This window comes from Rhinolophus sinicus, chromosome 7 (genome assembly GCF_057876585.1).
Source record: "Rhinolophus sinicus isolate RSI-liver-muscle chromosome 7, RSI-T2T, whole genome shotgun sequence".
In the NCBI taxonomy this organism is placed as follows: Eukaryota; Metazoa; Chordata; class Mammalia; order Chiroptera; family Rhinolophidae; genus Rhinolophus; species Rhinolophus sinicus.
The window spans coordinates 51,876,350-51,898,073 of NC_142507.1; the positions used below are offsets into that span (position 1 = coordinate 51,876,350).

At 38.4% G+C, this 21,724-nt stretch overlaps 1 protein-coding gene across 2 annotated transcripts in view; it reads left to right on the top strand.

The window, feature by feature from the left end:
- The window catches only part of RPRD2 (regulation of nuclear pre-mRNA domain containing 2), a 65,428-nt gene that overhangs the window by 37,192 nt on the left and 6,512 nt on the right, over nucleotides 1–21,724 (top strand). The window contains exons 3-10 of one of the 2 annotated variants that reach the window (XM_019739934.3): nucleotides 3,002–3,102; nucleotides 3,954–4,031; nucleotides 5,302–5,354; nucleotides 5,925–6,051; nucleotides 7,418–7,593; nucleotides 15,456–15,738; nucleotides 16,979–17,239; nucleotides 18,728–18,928. In XM_019739934.3, coding sequence (XP_019595493.1) covers nucleotides 3,002–3,102; nucleotides 3,954–4,031; nucleotides 5,302–5,354; nucleotides 5,925–6,051; nucleotides 7,418–7,593; nucleotides 15,456–15,738; nucleotides 16,979–17,239; nucleotides 18,728–18,928 — 1,280 coding nt within the window. The remainder of the gene's footprint in view (nucleotides 1–3,001; nucleotides 3,103–3,953; nucleotides 4,032–5,301; nucleotides 5,355–5,924; nucleotides 6,052–7,417; nucleotides 7,594–15,455; nucleotides 15,739–16,978; nucleotides 17,240–18,727; nucleotides 18,929–21,724) is intronic. The other variant, XM_019739935.3, reaches the window with a different exon arrangement.

Consider the following 21,724-nt stretch of genomic DNA (forward strand, 5'->3'; position numbering starts at 1 on the left):
GAGAGAAAGCCGAGAAACTCTGGAAGAATGACAAGGTGGGAAGACTGGCTTTACCAGATTTCAAGACATAACCATGAAGCTATGATAAATAAGGCAGTTTGGTATTGGCCCAGAGATAGCCAAAGAAACTAGTGGAATATAATACAAAGTCTAAAAACCGACCAATGTATATGAATATTTGATTTGTGTATAAAACTACACATAGTGAAAAAAGCTTTTTCATAAATATTGCTGGCACAGTTGGCTGTTTATATAGAAAAAAAGAAATTAGATCCCATTCGCACCATACAGAAAAATTAATTCCACTTATTTTGGAATTAATTACCTAAACATGAAAGAACTATAAATCTTTTTGAAGACAATGTAGGAGAATATCTCATGACCTCACCTCATAAGATTGATAAGTTCAGCTGCATTAAAATGAAGAACTTCCATTTATCAAAAGACACCATAAAGAATGAAAAAACAAGCCACACAGTGGGAGGAAATATTTGCAGTGCAGTCAACAGTGGGATTATAAAGAATGACGAAATAAGAAAAAGACAAAAAAAGGGAAGTTTACCTGGCACTTACATTAGAAATTAAATTGCTTAAATATTTATTAATATCACTTTTATTTTTTATTTTTATTTTTTAAGATTTTTTTTTTTTATTGGGGAAGGGGTATAGGACTTTATTGGGGAACAGTATGTACTTCCAGGACTTTTTCCCAAGTCAACTTGTTGTCCTTTCAGTCTTAGTTGTGGAGGGCGCAGCTCAGCTCCAGGTCCAGTTGCCGTTTTCTAGTTGCAGGGGGCACTGCCCACCATCCCTTGCGGGAGTCGAACCAGCCATCCGGGAGCTCAGCAGCAGCTCAGCTCAAGGTGCCACGTTCAATCTTAGTTGCAGGGGGTGCTGCCCACCATCCCTTGCGGGACTCGAGGAATTGAACTGGCAACTTTGTGGTTGAGAGCCCACTGGCCCGTGTGGGAATCGAACCGGCAACCTTCAGAGTTAGGAGCATGGAGCTCTAACGTCTTGAGCCACCGGGCCGGCCCCATTAATATCACTTTTAAAACAATAAATGTGAATAACAAAATTTTTTTTTTTTACAAAATTTTTTTTAAAGTTTAGTGAGGAGAGTGGTGGTGGTTTGAGTTCTTAAAGATCTCTAATACATGGCTTAATAGCAGACAGCTAAATTCTCTTTGATGCTTCTGCGTTCAGTCTGTTGTGATATCATGTGTCATACAACCTTAGAATTGCCGAGATATAGCGTTACATATAAGTTCAGTCAGGAGAGAGAAACCCCACACCAGTAATTTAAACGAGGAAAATGTAACTTAAAGAATTGTTAAGTAGGGGTGGCCAGTTAGCTCAGTTGGTTAGAGCTCTGAACGACAGAGTTGCCGGTTCGGTTCCCACATGAGCCAGGGAGCTGCGCCCTCCACAACTAGATTGAAGAAGAACGACTTGGAGCTGATGGGCCCTGGAGAAACACACCATCCCCCAATATTCCCCAATAAAATTTAAAAAAAAAAAAAAGGAAGAATTGTTAAGTAGAGAAAAGGTAACTAACTACTAGAAAGAATAAAAGAACTCTAAGGTGTGACAGATGATATAGTATTTGCAGAAAGCAGGTACTCACTTCCTCTTCTGGACCCAAGGGAAAAGTGAGAAAGGAGCCCCCCTCTCCTCCCAGCTGAGATTCAGAACTGAGGAAAAAGTGGATTGAGACAAGAATATGCCACCTGCCACTATAGTGGCCAAGAAACAAGGTGGAGCGCACTCACCACTTAACGCTAAAGCAACCCTCCCCCACTCCCTCTGTGCTAAAGACACGCTGCCAGGATGCCTGAATGCAGCGTGAAGCTCTCTGGTCCAAAAGAATCCCTACCGCCTCTTCCAGCCTCTCATTGTCACTCCAGGGCCCTCTGTTGGCACTCTCACAGTGAGCCAAGGGGAAGTAGAGTGCAGTCTGGCTCCAGTGTCACTAAGAAGGGGCATTTAGAGCGGAGAGGCAATAAATTAATAACTGGCACACACCTACCACGTAGGGTATAAAATTGTGAAGTCCACCAATACCAACAGTAGCAAGATTGTGGCATGATGGGAACTTTCATACACTGTTGGTTTGAGGGTTGATTGGTATAAAACAACCTCCTTTTACAAAACAGTTTATTTATGAACACCCTGTGACCGTGCACTTCTACCCCTCCCGAGTCATCCTCTGGGAAACTTGCATGTGTGCAGAAAGTCTATGGAAGAGAATTTTTGTAGCACTATTATTCGTGGTAATAAAAATATGTAAACGCCCCACATCTTTTCTGCAGTAAAATGGATGCTAGTAACCTCCCTGCATTGTTTTTATGTTTCTTCTACAGTTCCTATAAGATAGGATTTTAATTTTTGCTTCTGATGGTTTTTTTGTCAAGCATTTTTATTTTAACAATTTTCCTGCTAAAGTAAGATGGCCAACCTGACACAGAAGCCCACCTGTGAAGCAGGATAAAGTGATGCTCCTTACCTCCACCCTTCTAGATATGTATTGTTATAATATTAAGTGATAGCTTTTTGGAAAACATGTTATAGTATGTGATTGATTCATATTTTCAACCTAACCTTTAAGAAAAAACGAACTATTCACATTGTTAAGCCTTGCCTTACTCTGTACTAGTGCAATTGGTTTTTTTGGACCAGGTTCTTCATTGTTAGATTTCACCTTACTAGATTCAGTCTATCTTTTGGGATACCAGTTGTGTCAGTGAGTGCACTGAGTAGCCCTCTCAACTTTTCATCCATCAAAAAGTTTAGTGTGTCGTCCTCATCTATGCTATTGATAAAAAGTATTGAGTAAGAGTACTTAAGGTTTTAGTCTTAGACACTGTAGAAAAGCATTGTTTTAAGTAAACATCAAAAGACATTTGGAAAATAATTGGTTGACAACTTTATTTTCAGATTTCTAGTTTGAGATATAAGTGAACATTTTTATATATGTATCTCACTTTTTCTTTCTCCTCAGGGATCCATCTGTCTCTAAGTCTATAGAACGGATCTTTAAAATCTGGGAAGATAGAAATGTATACCCAGAAGAAATGATTACGGCATTAAGAGAAGCTTTGAGTAAGTGTCTTTTCTCTCCTAAAAGAAAATTGGAGTCATTGTTCAGTCTTTAAAATTATATGTATTTTTATAGAGCTGGTCCTATTGCGTAATAATGGAAAATAAAATTTTGGATCTGGTCTTATTTGTTTAAAATTAAATACTTCTAAAAATGTGAATTAAAATTGAAATAGAATTGATTTGGGGAGGGTTGGATTTTGTTTTTGACTAAAGAAAGTCAAGCATATTAAGTGATGATGGCCATCTGGTTATTTTCCTCCTTTTGAGTGTTTAAACTGTTCATTTTTTGTGTGTTTAATAATTACTACCCTGTTCTCTTACTGTTGGAGAATTTTTGGAAAGGGTTTCAGTTTTCACTAAGTATTTAATATTAAACATATATTGATATTCTTCAGTCTCTATTTTGGTTTAGATTTGCGGTAAGTTGGGTACCTGTTTTTTAAAAAGTTATTTAGTTCCTGTGTATTAGATGCATGGAATTAAGTCATTGAATAGAAGCTGGTAATATCTGATATCATGACCATTATTTGGTTAGAAATTTGTTTTGAAAATAGCATCTTCTAAGAAGCTGTTAAATTCTTCATTGAATGTGTTAACTGGTATTTTTAAGCTTCCTGCCCTATACTTCTCAAAATCTGTAATTTCATTTACTATAGAAATCATGTTTATTTGACGGCTTCTTAGAGATCTGGTAGGTATTTTTAGTTTTTTAATAAAAGTGGCAGTAAAGGGAAGAAAGAAGCGGCACACAGTCTCGGATTGCCTTTTTTCATGCTACAATTTTGGCACTGAAGTGGACAGACAGACAGCTTCCCATAATGCCAGATTGCAAAAACTGAAATGTTTTCCAGGTACCACTTTCAAAACTCAGAAGCAGCTGAAAGAAAATCTGAACAAACAACCGAATAAGCAGTGGAAGAAATCACAAAGTAAGGAACAAAATCTCAACTAATATAAAATTAACTCCTCTTTTGGGAGCAGAAGAAAATGTAGACCATTTGACATCGTACGTCCATAAACCATGGGCAAGCCTGTGTTTTCCAGGCCTGGGAGGCCCCCAGTGACTTACACTAAACAAGCCATCATGGAGTCACTTCTTTAAAAACAAACAAACAAAACAAAACTACCTTTAAGCAAAGGACATGCAGGAAAAGGGTTTAAATGAGTGAAGATTCAAGAGTAGTTGGGGGATTGAAAGAAGAACATGATACTTGGTAGTGGCCAGGCTGCCTCTCGGGTTGAAAGATGTCCGAATTAGAGGCAGCTGGCATTAAACAGCAGAGCTCAAGAGGAGCCTAGGCATTCAGAAGCATTTCTGTGGGAGCCATGACATCCTTCAGATTGGGGGACACACTCTGCCAGATTAGACATGGGCCTCAAATCCTGGCCAGAAGCTCGTTCTCTAACAGGAGCTCCTGCTATGTCTGTCATGCTTACCCAGCATGGGACCAAGGGAGTGGAATACTGCATGCGATAGACGGCCGTGGGCCACACTGAGGAATATTGAGAAAGACGTGAAGGTGTGGAGGGAACAAGGTAAAAGGACAGTGAGAAGTGGGAGGTGAAACAAGACACTTGGGATGGTTTTGCTCCAGCAAGCGCATGGCACTCATCAGGATTAAGGGAATCCTCTGACATCATTTTGGTTCTAAGTTGCATGCCTAGGAACCCCAGGAGCCGCCATTTCAGCCACAGTTCAACCACAGTGATAATGTACTTAGAGCTTGTCTTGCCTGTTTTGCTGAGAACTGAGTCAGCAGGAAAAGAAATCCAAAGCTAAATAACATAGGAATAGAGTTGATGTCTGTAAGTGATTGTCTTCAGCCAGTGCGAGGATTATTGGATGTCCTGCTCCTGGACACTCTTAATTTGAGGTATTGAGATCCTTTTATACGCAGTCAGACTAGGACAAACGGTACTACACGTGTCTCCCAATCAGTAATTCTAGGACTTGATGACTTAAAGGGTCTGTTGGAGGTAAGTAGGTCAGTCCTCTCTAAACAATATATTTTTATATTGACCATACTTGGCGGGGTTGACATTTGATAATCCTGTTTATTTTAGGAATTATGCTATGATTTAAATATGCATGTTTGGCGTATGTTCAAAGTACACCCTTAACTAGAAAAGCTAAAATTTTCCTGAATATTAGTCAACTTTTTCTATCTGTATTGATGACTTTTTGTTTCATTCCAACAGCATCCACGAATCCAAAAGCTGCTCTCAAGTCTAAGATAGTTGCTGAATTTCGAGTAAGTTACAGCATATGTTTGACATGCCAAAGCATTTTACCCCCTTTTTGTGTTACCGTTGTCTGTGTAGTCCAGTAAGATTTCTTTTTACACAGTTGTACATCAGTTATATTTTAAGTTCTAAAGGAATCCAGATTGGGATCAGATTACTTGGAGTTTCATCTGTTCCCCTAATGGAAGAAACAACCTTCTTAGAGAATACCTATTACGGGCTTTCTGTACTGAACCCCCCAGCTGGGAGTTCATCTTTCTGTGAAGCTCTACTAAATTAGAATTTGCTTAGAATTAACATAATAAAACTATTTATATAATTGAAATGTAAAGAAGATATAAGTAGACCTTTGTTTTAGTCTTAACTCTATAACCATAAATTAGATATGAATAATTAAGGAAAAGGATCTTTTAAAGCATATGACTAAAAATAGGGTTTTGACATGAGAATTGACATCGCTATCTCTGACTATGAGGAAATGTGAAGGGTTTTTCCCTCTTGGGGTTTTGTTAGGTTTTAATGGGGAAAGATAAATAAGTCAATCTCGTAAGTGCAATTGGACTCTGCTCTGTGTTCAGTCTCAGGCGCTCATTGAAGAGCTGTTGCTGTACAAGCGCTCAGAAGATCAGATCGAATTGAAGGAAAAGCAGCTGTCGACTATGAGGGTGGATGTGTGCAGTACAGAAACTCTCAAATGCTTAAAAGGTAATTTGTACCTCCTTTTACCTAGAATAACTCATATTTTCTTTCCAGGTTTGTCATTTTCTAATGATGAGACTGGCTTCCCCAGGAAGACAACCTTAGTTTGTAGAGAGCAGCTTGGGGCTCCCAGGATTTCTTAAGTGAAGTCCTGCCCTTCACGCTGTGCCCCTTAGACTGGCACAGTGGTACATGCAGGTTACATCTCCACAAAGCTGGAGAAAAAGAAATTTAAAAAACCCCAAGAAATTCTGCCATTTTCATCACTTCTAGTGCTTTCTTGATGTATTGGCTTACATATAGACAGCTGTATTTCACGTGTGTGGTTCAGTGGTTCGGGTATGTTCTTTCATGAGGTTACTGTATTGCCTCATAAAATCTAGTTGGTTGCTCTCTTTTCCTTACATTGTAAATTACAAGGACTAATCATATTAATAATTAATTAGAATATAAATCTCATGGAAGTAGAAATTATCTTATTTGTTCACTGCTATATCCAGCGCCTAGAGCAGTGCTTAGTCCGTAATAGGCTTTTCATAAATACTTTTGAAATAACAAGTAAATGGCTACTAGATATTCATTTTGGTATCTATTCTTTGCTTGCACCATGCTTTAAATTTAACATGTTACCTAATTTAATCTACACAACAACCCAGAAGCATAGTAAAATCCTCCGTTTTGGACATGAGAAATCCAGGGCTTCATAAGGAGATGAGTAGCTTATCTCAGTTACCCAGCTGGTAAGAGCCAAAGCCAAAATTTGTGCCGTTATCTAAAGCCATATTGCAACAGTCATGAGAACGAAGTATACTTACTTAGGAGCATAAGTAGTAGTTTGTAATGTCACTGTTGTTACAAAGCATAATTCATGCTTTGTGCTCTTCTGATACGAAATTATCAGGGGTCTTTTTCTGATAGGAAAGATGAATTTTTAGTGTGATTCACACAGAGGTCATTTATCTTTTCTGAGCCTAAGCTTTCTCATCTGAGAGCCTATCTTCTGCATTCCATAGGGTAAAAGTTAATGGTAGAAGTGAACAGAATCCAGCTTCATCCATTATTCCTAAGTAGCAGTGTGGCGTCAAGTTTGTGAAAAAAACTAATCAGCAGATTTTCTTTTAGTTGGACTTTCTTTTGTTTACCTTAATTACACGTGCCTTCGTCATGCCCTCTTGTTTAACTTGCAAATTCACAGGAATCATTTTAATGATGTCCTGTGATTTGGAGAAGCTTTTTAAAGGTGAAACTATGAGACTAAGATTATTACACACTAAGGCAGCAAGAACAGGTTCACAGATCACCTAGAGTGGGGTTTTCTTCAAAAGATTACACTTTTTTTATCCTGAAATGAATACTTCCTCTATTATTTTAGATAAGACAGGTGGGAAGAAGTTCTCCAAGGAATTTGAAGAGGCAAGCGCCAAGCTGGAGGAATTTGTGAATGGATTAGATAAGCAGGTGAAAAATGGGCCCTCACTAACAGAAGCACTGGAAAATGCTGGAATTTTCTATGAAGCACAGTACAAAGAAGTAAAAGTGGTGGCCAATGTAAGTAGTAATTAATTAAAGCTCTTCCATGGATTGCTTACTACGTGGCAGTGACTGTTCTCTGTGTTATCTAAGTCTGTGAGGATAAGCAGTTATTACCTTCAGTTCACAGGTTAAGAAGTTACTTTTGAAGAGGGTCGGTAACCTTGTGCAGCTAACGTACAGAGGACATCCCAAAAAATGTAGACACATTTTAAGAAAGGAAAAAACTATTAAAATTTGCTGATAGGAACCACTTTGAGCACCTCTTGTAATTGCAGAAGTCAAACGTGACTTGTATTCATCTTTTGTGTTCGGTATATATTGAGTATTACAATTTTAAGACAGTTTTTTCCTTTCTTAAAATGTGTGTACATTTTTTTGACACCGTCTGTATATGGCTAACAAGTGGTGGAGTCTAAATGAAGACCTGGGTCTTTCTGACGCTGAAGCTCATTCCCGCCCTGATTGTTAGGCCTCAAGGTCTTAGCATTTCAGGGAGGTACTGTTACAAGATATAAAATCAAGCTGAAGTATGTGTACCTTTTTTTAAAAAAAAACACAGAAAAACTCAATAGAAACATTCTGTTACTAAATTTCATGTAAGTGGACTGAATTAAGGGCCCTCTTTGTCCCCATCTCCAGTGGAAGGGGAGTTGATAATTAGACATTTGTCGAATGGCCTCTGCATGTACTTACGTAATTTTTTCTTACGTTTTAATCACTATCTATGATCGTAAAAGCACATGGTATTATAGATCCCACCAGTCCCACTTCCTAGGCGCAGTTCCTTTTTAACTCATTTAGCTGTTTTTTTTTCTGGCATTTGCCTCCATATTTCTAAATAATAATGCCCATATTGTTCTTTGTTGGTTTGTCCTATTTAATAAATATCTATTAACTTCTTGATATGACAAAGGAGGATTTAGCTTATACATTTCTATCCCTTTTCCTAATATTATTATATAACTTTTAAATCTGTGGCTTACTGTTGCAAGTTGAAGTATAGTTGAACCTTGAACAGTGTGAGGTTTAGGGGTGCCGACCCCCATTCCCTGTGCAGTCAAAAATCTCCATATAACTTTTGACTTCCCCCCAGACTTAACTACCATGCAGCCACCCCTCAGTACTCACTAGGGATTGGTTCCAGAACCCCCTGCAGATACCAGAATTTGTAGTGCCCATGTAAAATGGCACAAAATAATGCACACTTTCAGCCCTACTCATCTGCAGATTGAAAATAGCTATTTTTGATCCGTGGTTGGTTGAATCTGCCGGTGTAAAACACAGGGTTACAGAGGGCTGGCTGATTATATATTTACTGAAAAAAATCACGTATAAGTGGACCCGTGTTGTTCAAGGGTCAACTCGACTGTTTGTGACTGCTAACTCTAGACTCGCCCCATTTTGTAAGAGAGGATATTAACATCCCTATGGTTTCCCATTAGTTTTCATCCAGCCATTTTCCAACTTCAGTGAGCTATATACTTTTATTTTGTCAAGGTTAATGATAGTTACATTCCATTCTATAATCATATTTGTCTTACTTCCTTGCTGTAAAGGTTGAAAATTAATAAACAAAGCCTACATCATAATGTTATAAACATGGTTCACTGCAAGGTCTTATGGTAACTGTGATTATGTTAATAGATGTTTGGGTTTTTTCCCCCTAGAGTTTCTTTTTTTCTTGCATTGTTTGCCTTCTCATAGGCCCCACTGCCCAATTCTCTTATCACATCAGATATTTTGAACCTACATTTTCCCCAAAGGCCTCCCTGCCCAAACTTCCATTCTCCTGCTTCAGTTTTATGTCTTAGATTCTATCCTAGGACTTCTCTTTACTGCTGTTCTTAGATGAGCCCTCTATTTTTCAGATTCCGTGTCTTCTTTTCTTGGTACCTCTCGTTGTGCTGGAGCACATCCTCAATTAATTTCCCCAAAACGGGTTTTCAAGAGAGAAATTTTCTGAATCCTTATGTCTAAAAATGTCTTTCTTTTTTTCACATATACTTTGATATTTTTGGCTGGGTAGAAAGTGTTTCACTCCGCAGTTTAGAAGACATCATTTCATTGTTGATATGAAGTCTTTGCAAGATCCTTTGTAGATGACTGCTGTGTTTTTTTTGTCTGGAAGCTTTTAGGGACTTTATCCATGGTGTTCTGAGATTCTTACAATGATGCATGCGTGTAAGATTCTGTTTTTCATTCATTATCGGTTACTTGGTGTGCTCTTTCAGTCTAAAGATTGGTATTCTTCAACTCTAGGATAATTTCTTTCTCTCCATTTTCTTTACTTTCTCTTTCTGGAACATTGATTCATCAGATGTTAGACCTTCTAGATCAGGGGTGTCCAAACTTTTTTCAACGTTTTTCATCAAGGGCCATATGCGGTAAAATACATAAACAGCCAAGCCACTCGCTCGAGGTGAAGTACGTATTGCCTCACCTGGTTTATTTAAGTAAACTAAATATATTTTTGGAATTTGCTGCGGGCCAATTAACAATGGATTGCGGACCTCATTTGGCCCGCGGGCCACAGTTTGGACACCCCTGTGTCCCATGTTTTCTCAATCTTGATCTTTTTGTTCTGCTTTGTTGAAGATTTCAACTTTATCTTCCAGCTTCATCTTTTCGTATTTTTATACTTGACACTCATATTTTAAATTTCTAAGAATTCTGTTTTATTCTGTTCCATTTTTTTATTTTTTTTACAGCAATTCTTTCTGATTTTATGGATATCTAGGGCCCCTGAAGATAACAAAACCTTTTTCTCTTTCCTGAATTGTCTTATTTCCCTCTGGAGTCTTTTTTTTTTTTTTTTCCTCCTTGGTCTTCCTCTTTTATAATTTTGACTTGCATCAAAAACTCAGGTATCTCTTTGTCCATTCATATTGAAGAATGAGGTATGAAAAAGTTGATTGGGGAGTCTGTATCCATGGGTAGGAATTATCGGCTCCTTGGGTTTAACCTTTTAAGTCTGTGTAGTGAGGAGCTGGCTAGGAGGGCAGGAAGAGCCCTAAATGCCAGAAGGCTGGAGGCTTTTTGCCAGGCTATTTTACCTCTAGAGAAGATCTCATATTTTTTGCCTGGGACTTAGGGCCATGGCCACCAAGTATGAAGGTTGCAGAGGGGTGTGTATTGAGTGATTGGTACTCCCACTTTTAATTAATTGTCCTGATTTCAACCCCACTTCTCAATGCCACCCTTTTATACTCATCATTTTCTGGATCAAAGCTTTTCAGGGATTCTGCAGACAGATCACCTCTCCCAGGTGTCGCTCCCCTTCTCGTATTCCTAACCTCATTTTCCTCCACCCTGCCTCATCACATCTCATGTCTTCCATTCACTTTTTGCCTTCTAAAAATCTGTAGAAATCTTTTTCTCAAGGATGCTTCTTCTTGTTGGTTTATAGCTTTGTATCCCTTTATTATTTTATAGGCGGCTCAGAAGGTAGAAAGCATGAATGGGAATGGTGAGTTCATCACTTTGACCCAAAAGACCATTTTATCATTTTGAATAGTGACCTGTAATCCCTAGCCTGTCATTTATATAAAATCATTTAGTCTGCTTTGGAGGCTCCTCATCAAATGACTGGGAGAGGTTTATTCAGCAAGCATTTATTGAGCACTGATTCTGTGCCAAGCATTGTGCAATAACAGAGGAAAGAGACACTACTCTCATAGAAGTCTTTGAGCTGATGGAAAAAATAGAGTGAAATACAAAATTGCAATTCTGTGTGATAAATGCTATAATAGAGGTAACTACAGGGTACTCTGAGAACAGATTGAATAGATACTTCCCGTAGTTTGGGAGTGGTGTGGAAGATAGGGATAAAAAGGACTTTCCCAAAGGAGCTGAAATTGCAGTAAATCGATAAATGAAAGCCCATCGTCTCTGAAGAGCATTGTCAAAAGCATGGGCACCTAAGAGCGAGGCAAAATTGGTGGCTCTGAGAGCAGTTTCTTGTTGCTGGGTATGTATGAGAACATGATAAATAAAACTGAACAAATAGTCAGGAACAAGAGTCTCAAAGTGGTAGGAGGCAGTTTGAGGATTTCAGTTTTGCTAGTGACGTGATCACATTTACATTTCAGAATCAAGACAGCAGAATGGCAAATAAGAGAATATGAGGGGCAGGGAGACAAGTTGTTTTCTCTCTGTCGCTGGTTTTCAGCAGTTACACAATGCTATGCCTGGGTGTGGTCTTCATAGTCATCTGGTTTGGCGTTTGCAGAACTTTTAAAATCAGTGGTGTATTAGTTTGTTGGGGCTGCTATAACAAAGTACCTCAGATTGAGTGGCTTAAACAACATTAATTTATTGTCTCTACTTCTGGACGCCAGGAGTCCAGAATCAAGGTGTCGGCATGGTTGATTTTTTTCTGGGACTGTGAGGGAAGGTTCTGTTCCTGGCTTCTCTCTTTGGCTTTTCATGGTGGTTTTCTCCCATGTTTCTTCGCATTGTCTTCCCTCTGTGTGTGTCTCTGTGTCCAAATGTCCCCTTTTTATAATACCAGTCATACTGGATTAGCCCGTCCTAATGACCTCATTTCAACTTGATTACTTCTGAAAAAACTCTATCTCCAAATAAGGTCACATTCTGAGGTACAGGGTTAGGACTTCAACATACGATTTGGGAGGCGGGGCAGGGGGAGGACACAATTCAACCCATAATAAATGGCAGGATGGTTTTCATAAATTTTAGGAAATTCTTAGCTGTTACCTCTTCAAGAATTGTTTCTATTCCATTCTCTTTCCTTTCTTCCTGGAACTCTATTAATATGTGTATTAGGTCTCATCACTGTGTTCCAAATGGCTTTTTTTATGTTCCTTTTGTGTTTTCTATCCTTTTAATCTCAGTGCTTCTTTCTAGGTATTTTCTATTAACCAGTCTTCTAATTCATTAATTCTCTCTTCTGCAGAATCTTATCTACTGTTAAGCCCATCTATTAATTTTGGTTATTGATTTTTCAGTTCTAGAATTGCCATTTGATTCTTTTTTAGAAAGAATTCAATTTTCTGGTAAAATTCTGTGGATCTGTTTTTGTTTTTCATCTTTGCTGCTCTTTTTTTTTTTTCAGTCTTATTTTTTTATTTGGCAACAATCTCAACCTTAAAGAAATATCTTATGTACATTATGAAGATCTTTTTTCCTGAATCATTTGAAAATAAGTTGCTAAAACCCCATCATCATATATTTTCATGTGTGTTTCCTGCCAATTTTATTCTCCTTCATAACTATAAGGTATAGCTATTTAATCAGGAAATTAATCAGTACATTGACACACTATTATTATGTAATCCTCAGATCCTGTTCAAATTGACCACTTTTTAATAGCAAAAGATCCAGTTCAGAGTCACAGTTTGCATTTATTGCATTTCTCTTTATTTTCCTTTGATCGGGAATAATTCTTCAGGCTTTTCCTTGACTTTCATGACCTGAATGTATTCAAAGTCAAATATTTTGTTTAGTGTCCCCTGATTTGGATTTCTGTGGTGTTTCTTTGTGATTGAGTGTATGCATCGTTAGTAGGAATATCACAGACGTGATCCTGTGTTGTTCTTATTTTATTCTTTCAGTTAGCACACAAGTTTGATTTGTCTCCCTACCTGTAATATTCCCTTTGATATCTTTTACTAATGTGGCATTGTCTGGGCTTGTCCACTGAAAAGTTTTCCCTTGGTAATTGCTTTGGGTTGAGTTGTGTACCCCAAAAAGATATGTTTACACTCTGACTGCTAGTACATGTGAGTGTCACCCTTCTTGGAAATAGGGTCTTTGCAGATATAATCAAGTTAAGATGAGGACATTCCGGGTGTAACTGACGTCCTCATAAGAAGAAGGAAATTTTGGATACACACACATGACAACTGAGAACATCATGTGACAAATGAGACATATTGTAGCGATGCACCTGCAAGCCAAAGAAAGCCAAGGGCCAAGGCCACCACCAGAAGTCAGGAAAAGGCAAGAAAGGATTCTGCCCTGTCTCAGAGGGAGCTTCTGCCGGCTGACGCCTTGATTTTGGACTTCTAGCCTCCAGAACTATGAGACAGTAAATTACTGTTGTTTTAAGGCACCCATTTGTGGTACTTTATCACCACAACCCTAGGAAACTAATACAATAATCAGTAAGTGTTTTATACAGAAGTATTTTGAAACTATGTAAATGTTTCTCATCAAACTTACAATTTATTCATTTATTTATATCATCATGGACTCATAGTGTCCTATTTATTCATTGTTTTAATTCATTACTACCGATATTTATTTTGATGTTCAAATTTTCCCACATTTGGCCAGTGAGAGCTCCTTTCAAGCCGCTTTCTTTGTTCTTTTGACATGTCCCCATCATTTTTGAGCATTTCCTTACTTTTGGAACAAGGTGTTCCAGACTCATCTTGCACTTTCCCACTCAGCCCTGAATCAGTCGTTCCTCCAAGGAGCCTTGCTTCCTTTTCGTGAAGAAGCGTATGTAGAAACCAAGGATTGAGTACTAGGCTTACTCATTGCTACTGGGCTAGCACTGCTGCCAGACTGTATCAGTGTACAGAGTCAGGAACTCATGTTTGTATGTATGTGCATACGACTTACGTACACACACATTTACGTCTATATTGATTTCTGCATCTGTATACTCGTATGTTGAAAACCAGGAGTTCATGCTATTGTCACCAATCCAGCCCAACACCACAGGTTTGTTCTAGTTTCCTTCCTTCCCACATGTGTAAATGCTTTTCTGTCCGTGTAAAACCTTGCTCCCCTTGTCTTCAGCATAGTCACTTACCTGGTCAAGCCCCTGCCTGCGTGTCGCCGCTCTCCCGGCACTTCTCTGCCCACTCGCCTCTGGCCTTGCCCTTCACCTTGCTTAGGCTTCCGTCCCCCATGCAGTGCCTTTCTCCCATGCAGCCATTTTTCTCACCCCATTTGGGCTCCGTTTTCTTACTCTAGGCTATCGATGCTTCCCCATTAGCTCCAGCGAATGAGTTTTGGGCCGAATTGTTCAAGAAGGGAAGAAGGAAAGATTTTTCTCTAATTTCTTGAATATATAAAACATAACTATTTGGTTTTTGTCAGGTAATTCCAGTCTTGGCTTCCCCTGTTCTGTTTCTACTCTTCGGTCATTTGGGCCTCCCTCTTAGCACGCGTGCTGCGTTGTTATTGAACTCCAAACACTGTACATGACAATTCTGACAGCGTCTTCGGGTGATTTCTCTTCCTCTAGGAAGGATTCACCCTTACCTTTGCTGAACAGATGTTGTGAGAGCCAATCGTATTGATCAAATTGAACCTGAATTGACGTAAAGCTGAATTGCAGTTTGGCAAGGCTTTGTCTTCCTCTGGTTCATCCAGCTTCTGGGACGACTAAGAGCCTGGAATGGTCGCGCGGGCCCCTTCTCCATGGCACAACTTGAACTCTAATCCTTGCCTCCTCCGCACCATCTGACTGCGTTCAGCCCCGCTTTGTTTTTCGGAGGCTTTCTTCTTGGCTTCTTCATTCCCTCCTAAGCTGCTTCAGAATTCAGCAACTATCCTGAGGGAAAAAACAATAGCATATTGTTGAGCCGGTTCTGTCCTTCCTCTTTCATCAGAATCTTAGCCTTTCAAGTATATTGGTTGATTAGATGGATAGAAAAAAGCAAGGGAGAATGAATTACAGATATAACCTCTAGGTTTCTAACTCAGACACCTGCATGGATGGTAATATTCACTTAGGGAATACAATAAGTAGAGATTGGAAACTACCCCAGGCTTGACAGATGACGATATTTTCTTTTTTTATACCAGTGATTTAGTTAATAATAATGAGGAAATCTGATCAAAGTCAGAAAGTAACTTCTTGGTCCTTTTCTCAGAGGAATAAACGTTTTTTTATCTTTTAGGCATACAAAACCTTTGCTAATCGAGTGAACAATTTAAAGAAAAAGCTGGATCAATTGAAGTCAACCCTTCCGGATCCAGAAGAATCACCAGTCCCTTCCCCAAGCATGGATGCTCCCTCCCCAACTGGTTCTGAGTCTCCTTTTCAAGGAATGGGAGGTGAGGAATCCCATTCGCCAGCCGCAGAGAGTGAGAAATCTGCTACACCTGAGCCTGCAACCGATAATCGTGATGTGGAAGACATGGAACTCTCAGATGTGGAAGATGATGGGTCAAAAATCATTGGTATGTCCTTACGTGATTAGCAGACAACTTGTTCCTTATCTCTTACCTGCTTTACTTTCCTAGCAATGAATCTATCACAGGCAAGTGTTAAAAGATAGTTCAGACACCAAGGTAGCGTTATGGTCTCTAGAGCAGTCAGGATTTGGTCAGCCACGTGGCCTAAGTATCATTGCTCAAGCTCTGTGTTGTTCAATATGGTAGCCACCGAGCTACATGTGACCACTGAGCATCTGAAATACGGCTTGTCCAACGTGAGATGGGCTCTAATTATAAAATTCACACTGGATTCCAGAAACTTAGTACCCCAAAAAAGAGGGAAAGTATCTCATTAATTATATTGAGATAAAACATTATTAAAATTAAATTTTGTAATGGGGCTACCAGAAAATGTACACTTACATATGTGGCTTGAATTATATTTCTATTGAGCAGCATTGCTCTAGGGGGAGGGGCACTTATGCTGCAATTCCTTATTCTCTGTCACTCTTGACTTTCAAGATTCTAAAGCCAGAGATTATTAATTATACTTTCAAAATTAACCTGAATTGGTGAATTATTTCTCTGACATTCCCCTGCTTTTATAATTATTAGGGAGTTCGACTTCTGTTGAATTTAATGCACTATGCATACAGTGCATAGCCTTTTAAGTATTAAAAAGACATCAAGAGTTAAAACATTTCAGTTTCGGGGCGGCCAGTTAGCTTAGTTGGTTAAGGTTGCCTGTTCGATCCCCACATGGGCCACCGGGAGCTGCGCCCTCCACAACTAGATTGAAACAACTACTTGACTTGGAGCTGATGGGTCCTGGAAAAACACACTTAAAATAAAAATAAAAAAGAAAGAAAGCTCTCAGGTTAATGAAAAAGTGAAAAAACAGGACAATTTATGACATAAGTATCATTACCAAAAGCCAGAACACAAATGTGTACCAAATAATAGCATGCTTCCAGAAATGCACAAATTTAATACACAGATACTGAGAAAAGATGCAAAGAAGTCATTGAAAGGTAAGATAAAAGATGAATTTGGGAAATTGATTTTAAGCAGGTGTTGGAGTCAGGAAGGATCATAGATTATAAAGAGCACGACTTTTTAAAAAGTCATGAACTGAGTGGTTTTCTCTAAAGCATAGTGGTTTTTACCCCCAAATCAGGAAATGTTAGGACATATCGTTGCATACTGGAAGCAGAGTCTGGAAAGTAGTAGGACGCAATAATATCTGTTTTCTTTGTTTAAATAGTAGAGGACAGGAAGGAAAAACCTGTGGAGAAGTCAGCTGTTTCCACTTCTGTACCTACAAAGCCAACGGAAAGTACCCCAAAGGCGTCTTCGTGTACCCCAGTGCCTGTGACCGTGGCAGCAACCCCGCCTCTTCCAAAGCCTGTGACTACTTCTCTTCTGGCCCCTTCTCCAGCACTGGCTTTGCCAAACCTGGCTAATGTGGATCTGGCCAAAATCAGTTCCATCCTTAGCAGCCTGACATCAGTCATGAAAAATACTGGTAAGTGAGCCCAGGAAGAAAGACAAAAGGCTGACTTCAAGCGTTTTTATTGAACCGTCAGTCTGGTTTTTTGGTTTACTTTTTAAAATTAAAAGTAATAGTTTTAATTAAAAAATAAAACCAACGCTTAGTCATTATAGGAAAATTAGAAAATAAGAAAATAAAATAAATACCTATAATCCTACCCCAAAGGAAACCACTGTGTCTAACCTTACCAGTGTATGTATAGATGAATGTTTGGGGAGATTAAATATTTGTAATAATTTTTCTTGCAATAATTCAAGCATGTTGCATATACTGTGTTAAAAGCAGCTATTTAAAATTTAGCTGTATATCATTCAATGGTATACAGCTAAATATAAACCTTTTTATTATTAGACGTACAGTGTGTTTCCAACTTTTTGTTTGTTTCCAACTGTTCACTGTTAAAAAGAATAATGAGCAACCTTGATGTTAAAATTTTATGCACAACTCTTCCTATAAGTGTTGAAGAGTAAATAGGGCTTTTTTTTTTAATGGAAATTTTAATGAAAATGCTAAACAGCAGCTCCATGTACTCATCACTATCTTCAACTGTATAAACACATGGCCTACCCAGTCCTGATTATTTTGAAGAAAATCCCAGTTATTTCATTTCTTCATGAATACTTAAATATAATTTCTAAAAGACAAAGACAAAAAAATTAGCATCTAAGTTTTTTAAGTCTTTTCATGTTATAACTAAAAGATCTCCAAAAACTATTTATATTCCAAGTACTATATGAAAGTTCCCGTCAGTTCCTCAGCTTCTCCAAAACTATTTTGTGTGATTTTAATCTTTGTCAAACTCAGTCTTAAAAAATTGTTTGTTTTAATTTGCATTCCTTTGATTAAAGTATTTTTCATTTGCTTATCATTTATTTTTCTTTATGAAATACATGTTCACATTTTTTATCATTAAAAAAATAAAAATTAGTTTATTTTTATATACATTTTCCCCATGTTAAAAATCAATCCAGTGTTTTAAAATGTAAAAATGTAAAGGAGGTTGCTTATATAATCTCATTTTATAGGCCATTTGAAAAGCACAGAACTCACTAATCACAGACTTACGCAATGGCTGAGTTCCACAATTGCAGTGCCTCTGCTCGTTATAATCAGCCAGTAGTATTTATCGAGCGCCCACGCGACTCTGAGGTGTAGGTTTCATTCGTGAGAGAAGAAAGAAATGGGTTCCTTAGTCTATTTCTATTGGAGCTGTCAAAACTAATGGAATACATATAAAAAAAAAACTTCATAGGTGTTTATTTTAGGAGTGTTCCAACTAGACGGGAGCAAATCTTAATCCAATTTTCAAATTTGTGTCTTTGTACAAATGATGATATGGACCATTTGTGAATCAGTCACAGAATAATTCCCGTTAAAAATAGCAAACTCGTTTGAGTGGAAAGTACGGATTTAAAGGTCATTTTGAATTGCATTTTCTTAAATTAATCTTTCTGCCACTAGGGGTCAGTCCTGCATCAAGACCTTCTCCGGGAACGCCCGCAAGTCCCGGAAGTCTCTCCAGTGGCCTGAAAACACCTGCACCTGCCACGACAGCGTCGCACAATCCTCTGGCAAACATCCTCTCGAAGGTGGAGATCACCCCAGAGAGCATTCTGTCTGCTCTTTCCAAAACCCAGACACAGTCAGCCCCTGCCCTGCAAGGTAACGGACATGTACCCAAGGGACTTGAAGGATGAGTGTTTGTCTCGGGCTCAAACCTGCGTCCCATGTCTGAGGAATCCCAAGCCACGAAATATACAATACAGTGAATTCATTATTCTATTTATATTTATCATCTCCGAGCTGACATTTCTAGAATCACAAAATGTCAAAGCTGAAAGAGACTTTTAAAATCATCTAGTCTAATCCTCTCCTGTTCAGGTGAGGAAATGAAGGCTCAGTGAGGCGGTGTGACCTGCTCAAGGTCACTGATGACCAGAGACTAAACCCAGGTTTCTTGACTAGAGTCCAGTGTTCTTTTTCCTACTCCATGACCCTCCGAGGGGCTGCATTTGTCCCAGCTCTTAGTACAGGTCAGTGTATGTTGAGGTTTATGTATTTTAATGTTAACTGAAGCTAAAGGCAGTGAGAAAGATCAGTGTACGATCAATACCTTATGAGATATGATTGGCTCCTGTTTTATAAGGGCCTCTGTGGTAACGTAGTAGGTCTGTTTTCTTTTTGCCTACGTATAATCTCTACCATATTTTAACCTCTCTATTCAACTTTACTGGTTATCTCTTTTATGCCTAAAACTGCTTCTAACATTTTTTAATAAAACTTAACCTGCTCTCTGTTCTCAGACCTTCCAGATACCAATACGGCTTTTTATTTTCAGCATCTCAATAAAATTATGCAATGAATTACAAATACCAGAAGAATATCTTTAATATAGTGATTTACTCAATGTCAGGTTCTCTACCAGGAGCCTCCAGGGGCCATTTGACAATGTCTCTGAAGACATTTTTTGTCACAGCTGGAGTGCTACTACATCTAGTGGGTGGAGACCAGGGTTGCTGCTAAACATCCTACAATGTACAGGACGGCCCCCACAATAAGGAATTTTCAGCCCCAAATGTCAGTAGTGCTGAGGTTTATATGAATACGGAGCGGTACAGGTATCTGTTAATTTTCCTATTTCCTAAACTGTTCTGTAGGTGGTTCAGCCAAGCATTGTGTTTTAGTGAACTCTGTCTTAAGATACAAGAGAATTCTGTTAATAGAACTAAATACTAATCCACAGCCCCCATGTGTTGGCACCAGCAATAAAGAATGATAATACAACAGCCCATTTTATGCTACTGATTTCAGGGATGGTTAGCCTGAGAGATTGGCGTGTTTGTGATTTCTCCCTCCTAGTCCTATAGTTAGAGTAAAAACCTTGAGCTCACTTCTGTTGTAGCTTCTTACCTGGATACAAGACTTATATCTCAAAGAAGCAGCTTTTCCTTTCCGCAGATCGTTACAACACTGTCACGTGGACTTTGTCATCAGGCAAAATTTGAACAGAACTAGGGGTGTGCGCTGACAAAATGAGAAGTGGGAACCCCAGAAAACAGCCTTTGTGGGCTAACGGATTAGTTCATCACCTTTCATTTCCTTACAGAAAGTGGAATTCTCCTTGACTTTTAAAAGACTGTGTCCAGCAACTTAAATACATGTATTTCTTCAAAGACTGTAAAGGAAATCTCTTAGAACTTTTCCTCTGATTGTGTCACCCACAGCCCTTACTGACAGATTTTCAAAACAAAAGAACAACCTGAGTGGGCAAAGGGTGTGGAGAAAAGTAGTATGTAGTAGCACTAGACTGTACCACCTGTCACCAGAAATCTGAGTAGTAGCTTTCCTAACAGCGTGGTCTTTTGAAGAATTTATCCCTCAACAGCTGAAAGATACGCTGAAATAGCTTTTAAATCATATGAAATTGTCATATATCACATTCTAGTGCCTGAGGACTTCCGGTTTGGGTAAGAACAGTCACTACTAAGAATTAAATCATACCGTTAGAAGGGGGAAAATTACATAGCTAGGGAACTTTTTGGAAATGAAACATGGATTTTTTTTTTTCAGGAGGAGAGCTGAAACGATATTTCAGTTATTTGGATATTATTGAATATTCGATAACAATACAAACCATGCACCATTATTTAGAAGTAGATGGCAGTTAAAAATGTTACAAGGATGGAGCCTTAAAATTCTTCAGACCTTACACTTCTTAGCAAATATACGTTAAAATTAAAATTTTGAAGAAACATTAATTGAGCTATTATATGAAATATTTTCTTTCACCATATCATTATGAAGGAGCAGTTTTAGCATATGGCTAAAAGCTGTAAATTTGGGTGAAGTGTACACAAATTTTCATTTATAACCAGAAATTGGGTAAATTTTCCAAAATACGATTGAATTTATAGGACCTTCTCTTACCTTTTTGTCAAGTGTTTTTCTGAAAAATTTTCTTCAGGCACAGTTTGCTTTGGTGGAATTCAGCAAAGAATTCCTTCTCAGTGCTTCTGAGAAGGTTTTGTCTGTCAGTGAGTAGGATTGACTCTTACCAGAGTCATCCTAGGTAGAGCAATAATCCTTGAGTTTTCCAAGCCAGAAGATAGAAATTGTGTGTTTTCTTATGAGAGGATCAGTGCACCCAATGGTCTAGTTTTGTAAGTCTTTGTGGCGTGTGTTTGTATGTTTATTATTGCTACATTTTACAACCAAAAATGATAGCTGAGAGCATTGTTTCCCCAGAGGTAACACCAGTCTAGCAAGAGATCTTGAAAAAAGTGTCCTGTTCAAATAAATTGCTGCAATTTGCATATGCTATCTCTCACTTGAGAATAATAGTGTACATTAACTTACTAGAGACAATTGTGGTTGGAAAGAAAGGGTAAGGCAGAATATCTGTATTTAGAGAAGCAGTTCCACATACCAAACATTAAGAAATACTGGCTTAAAGTGTTA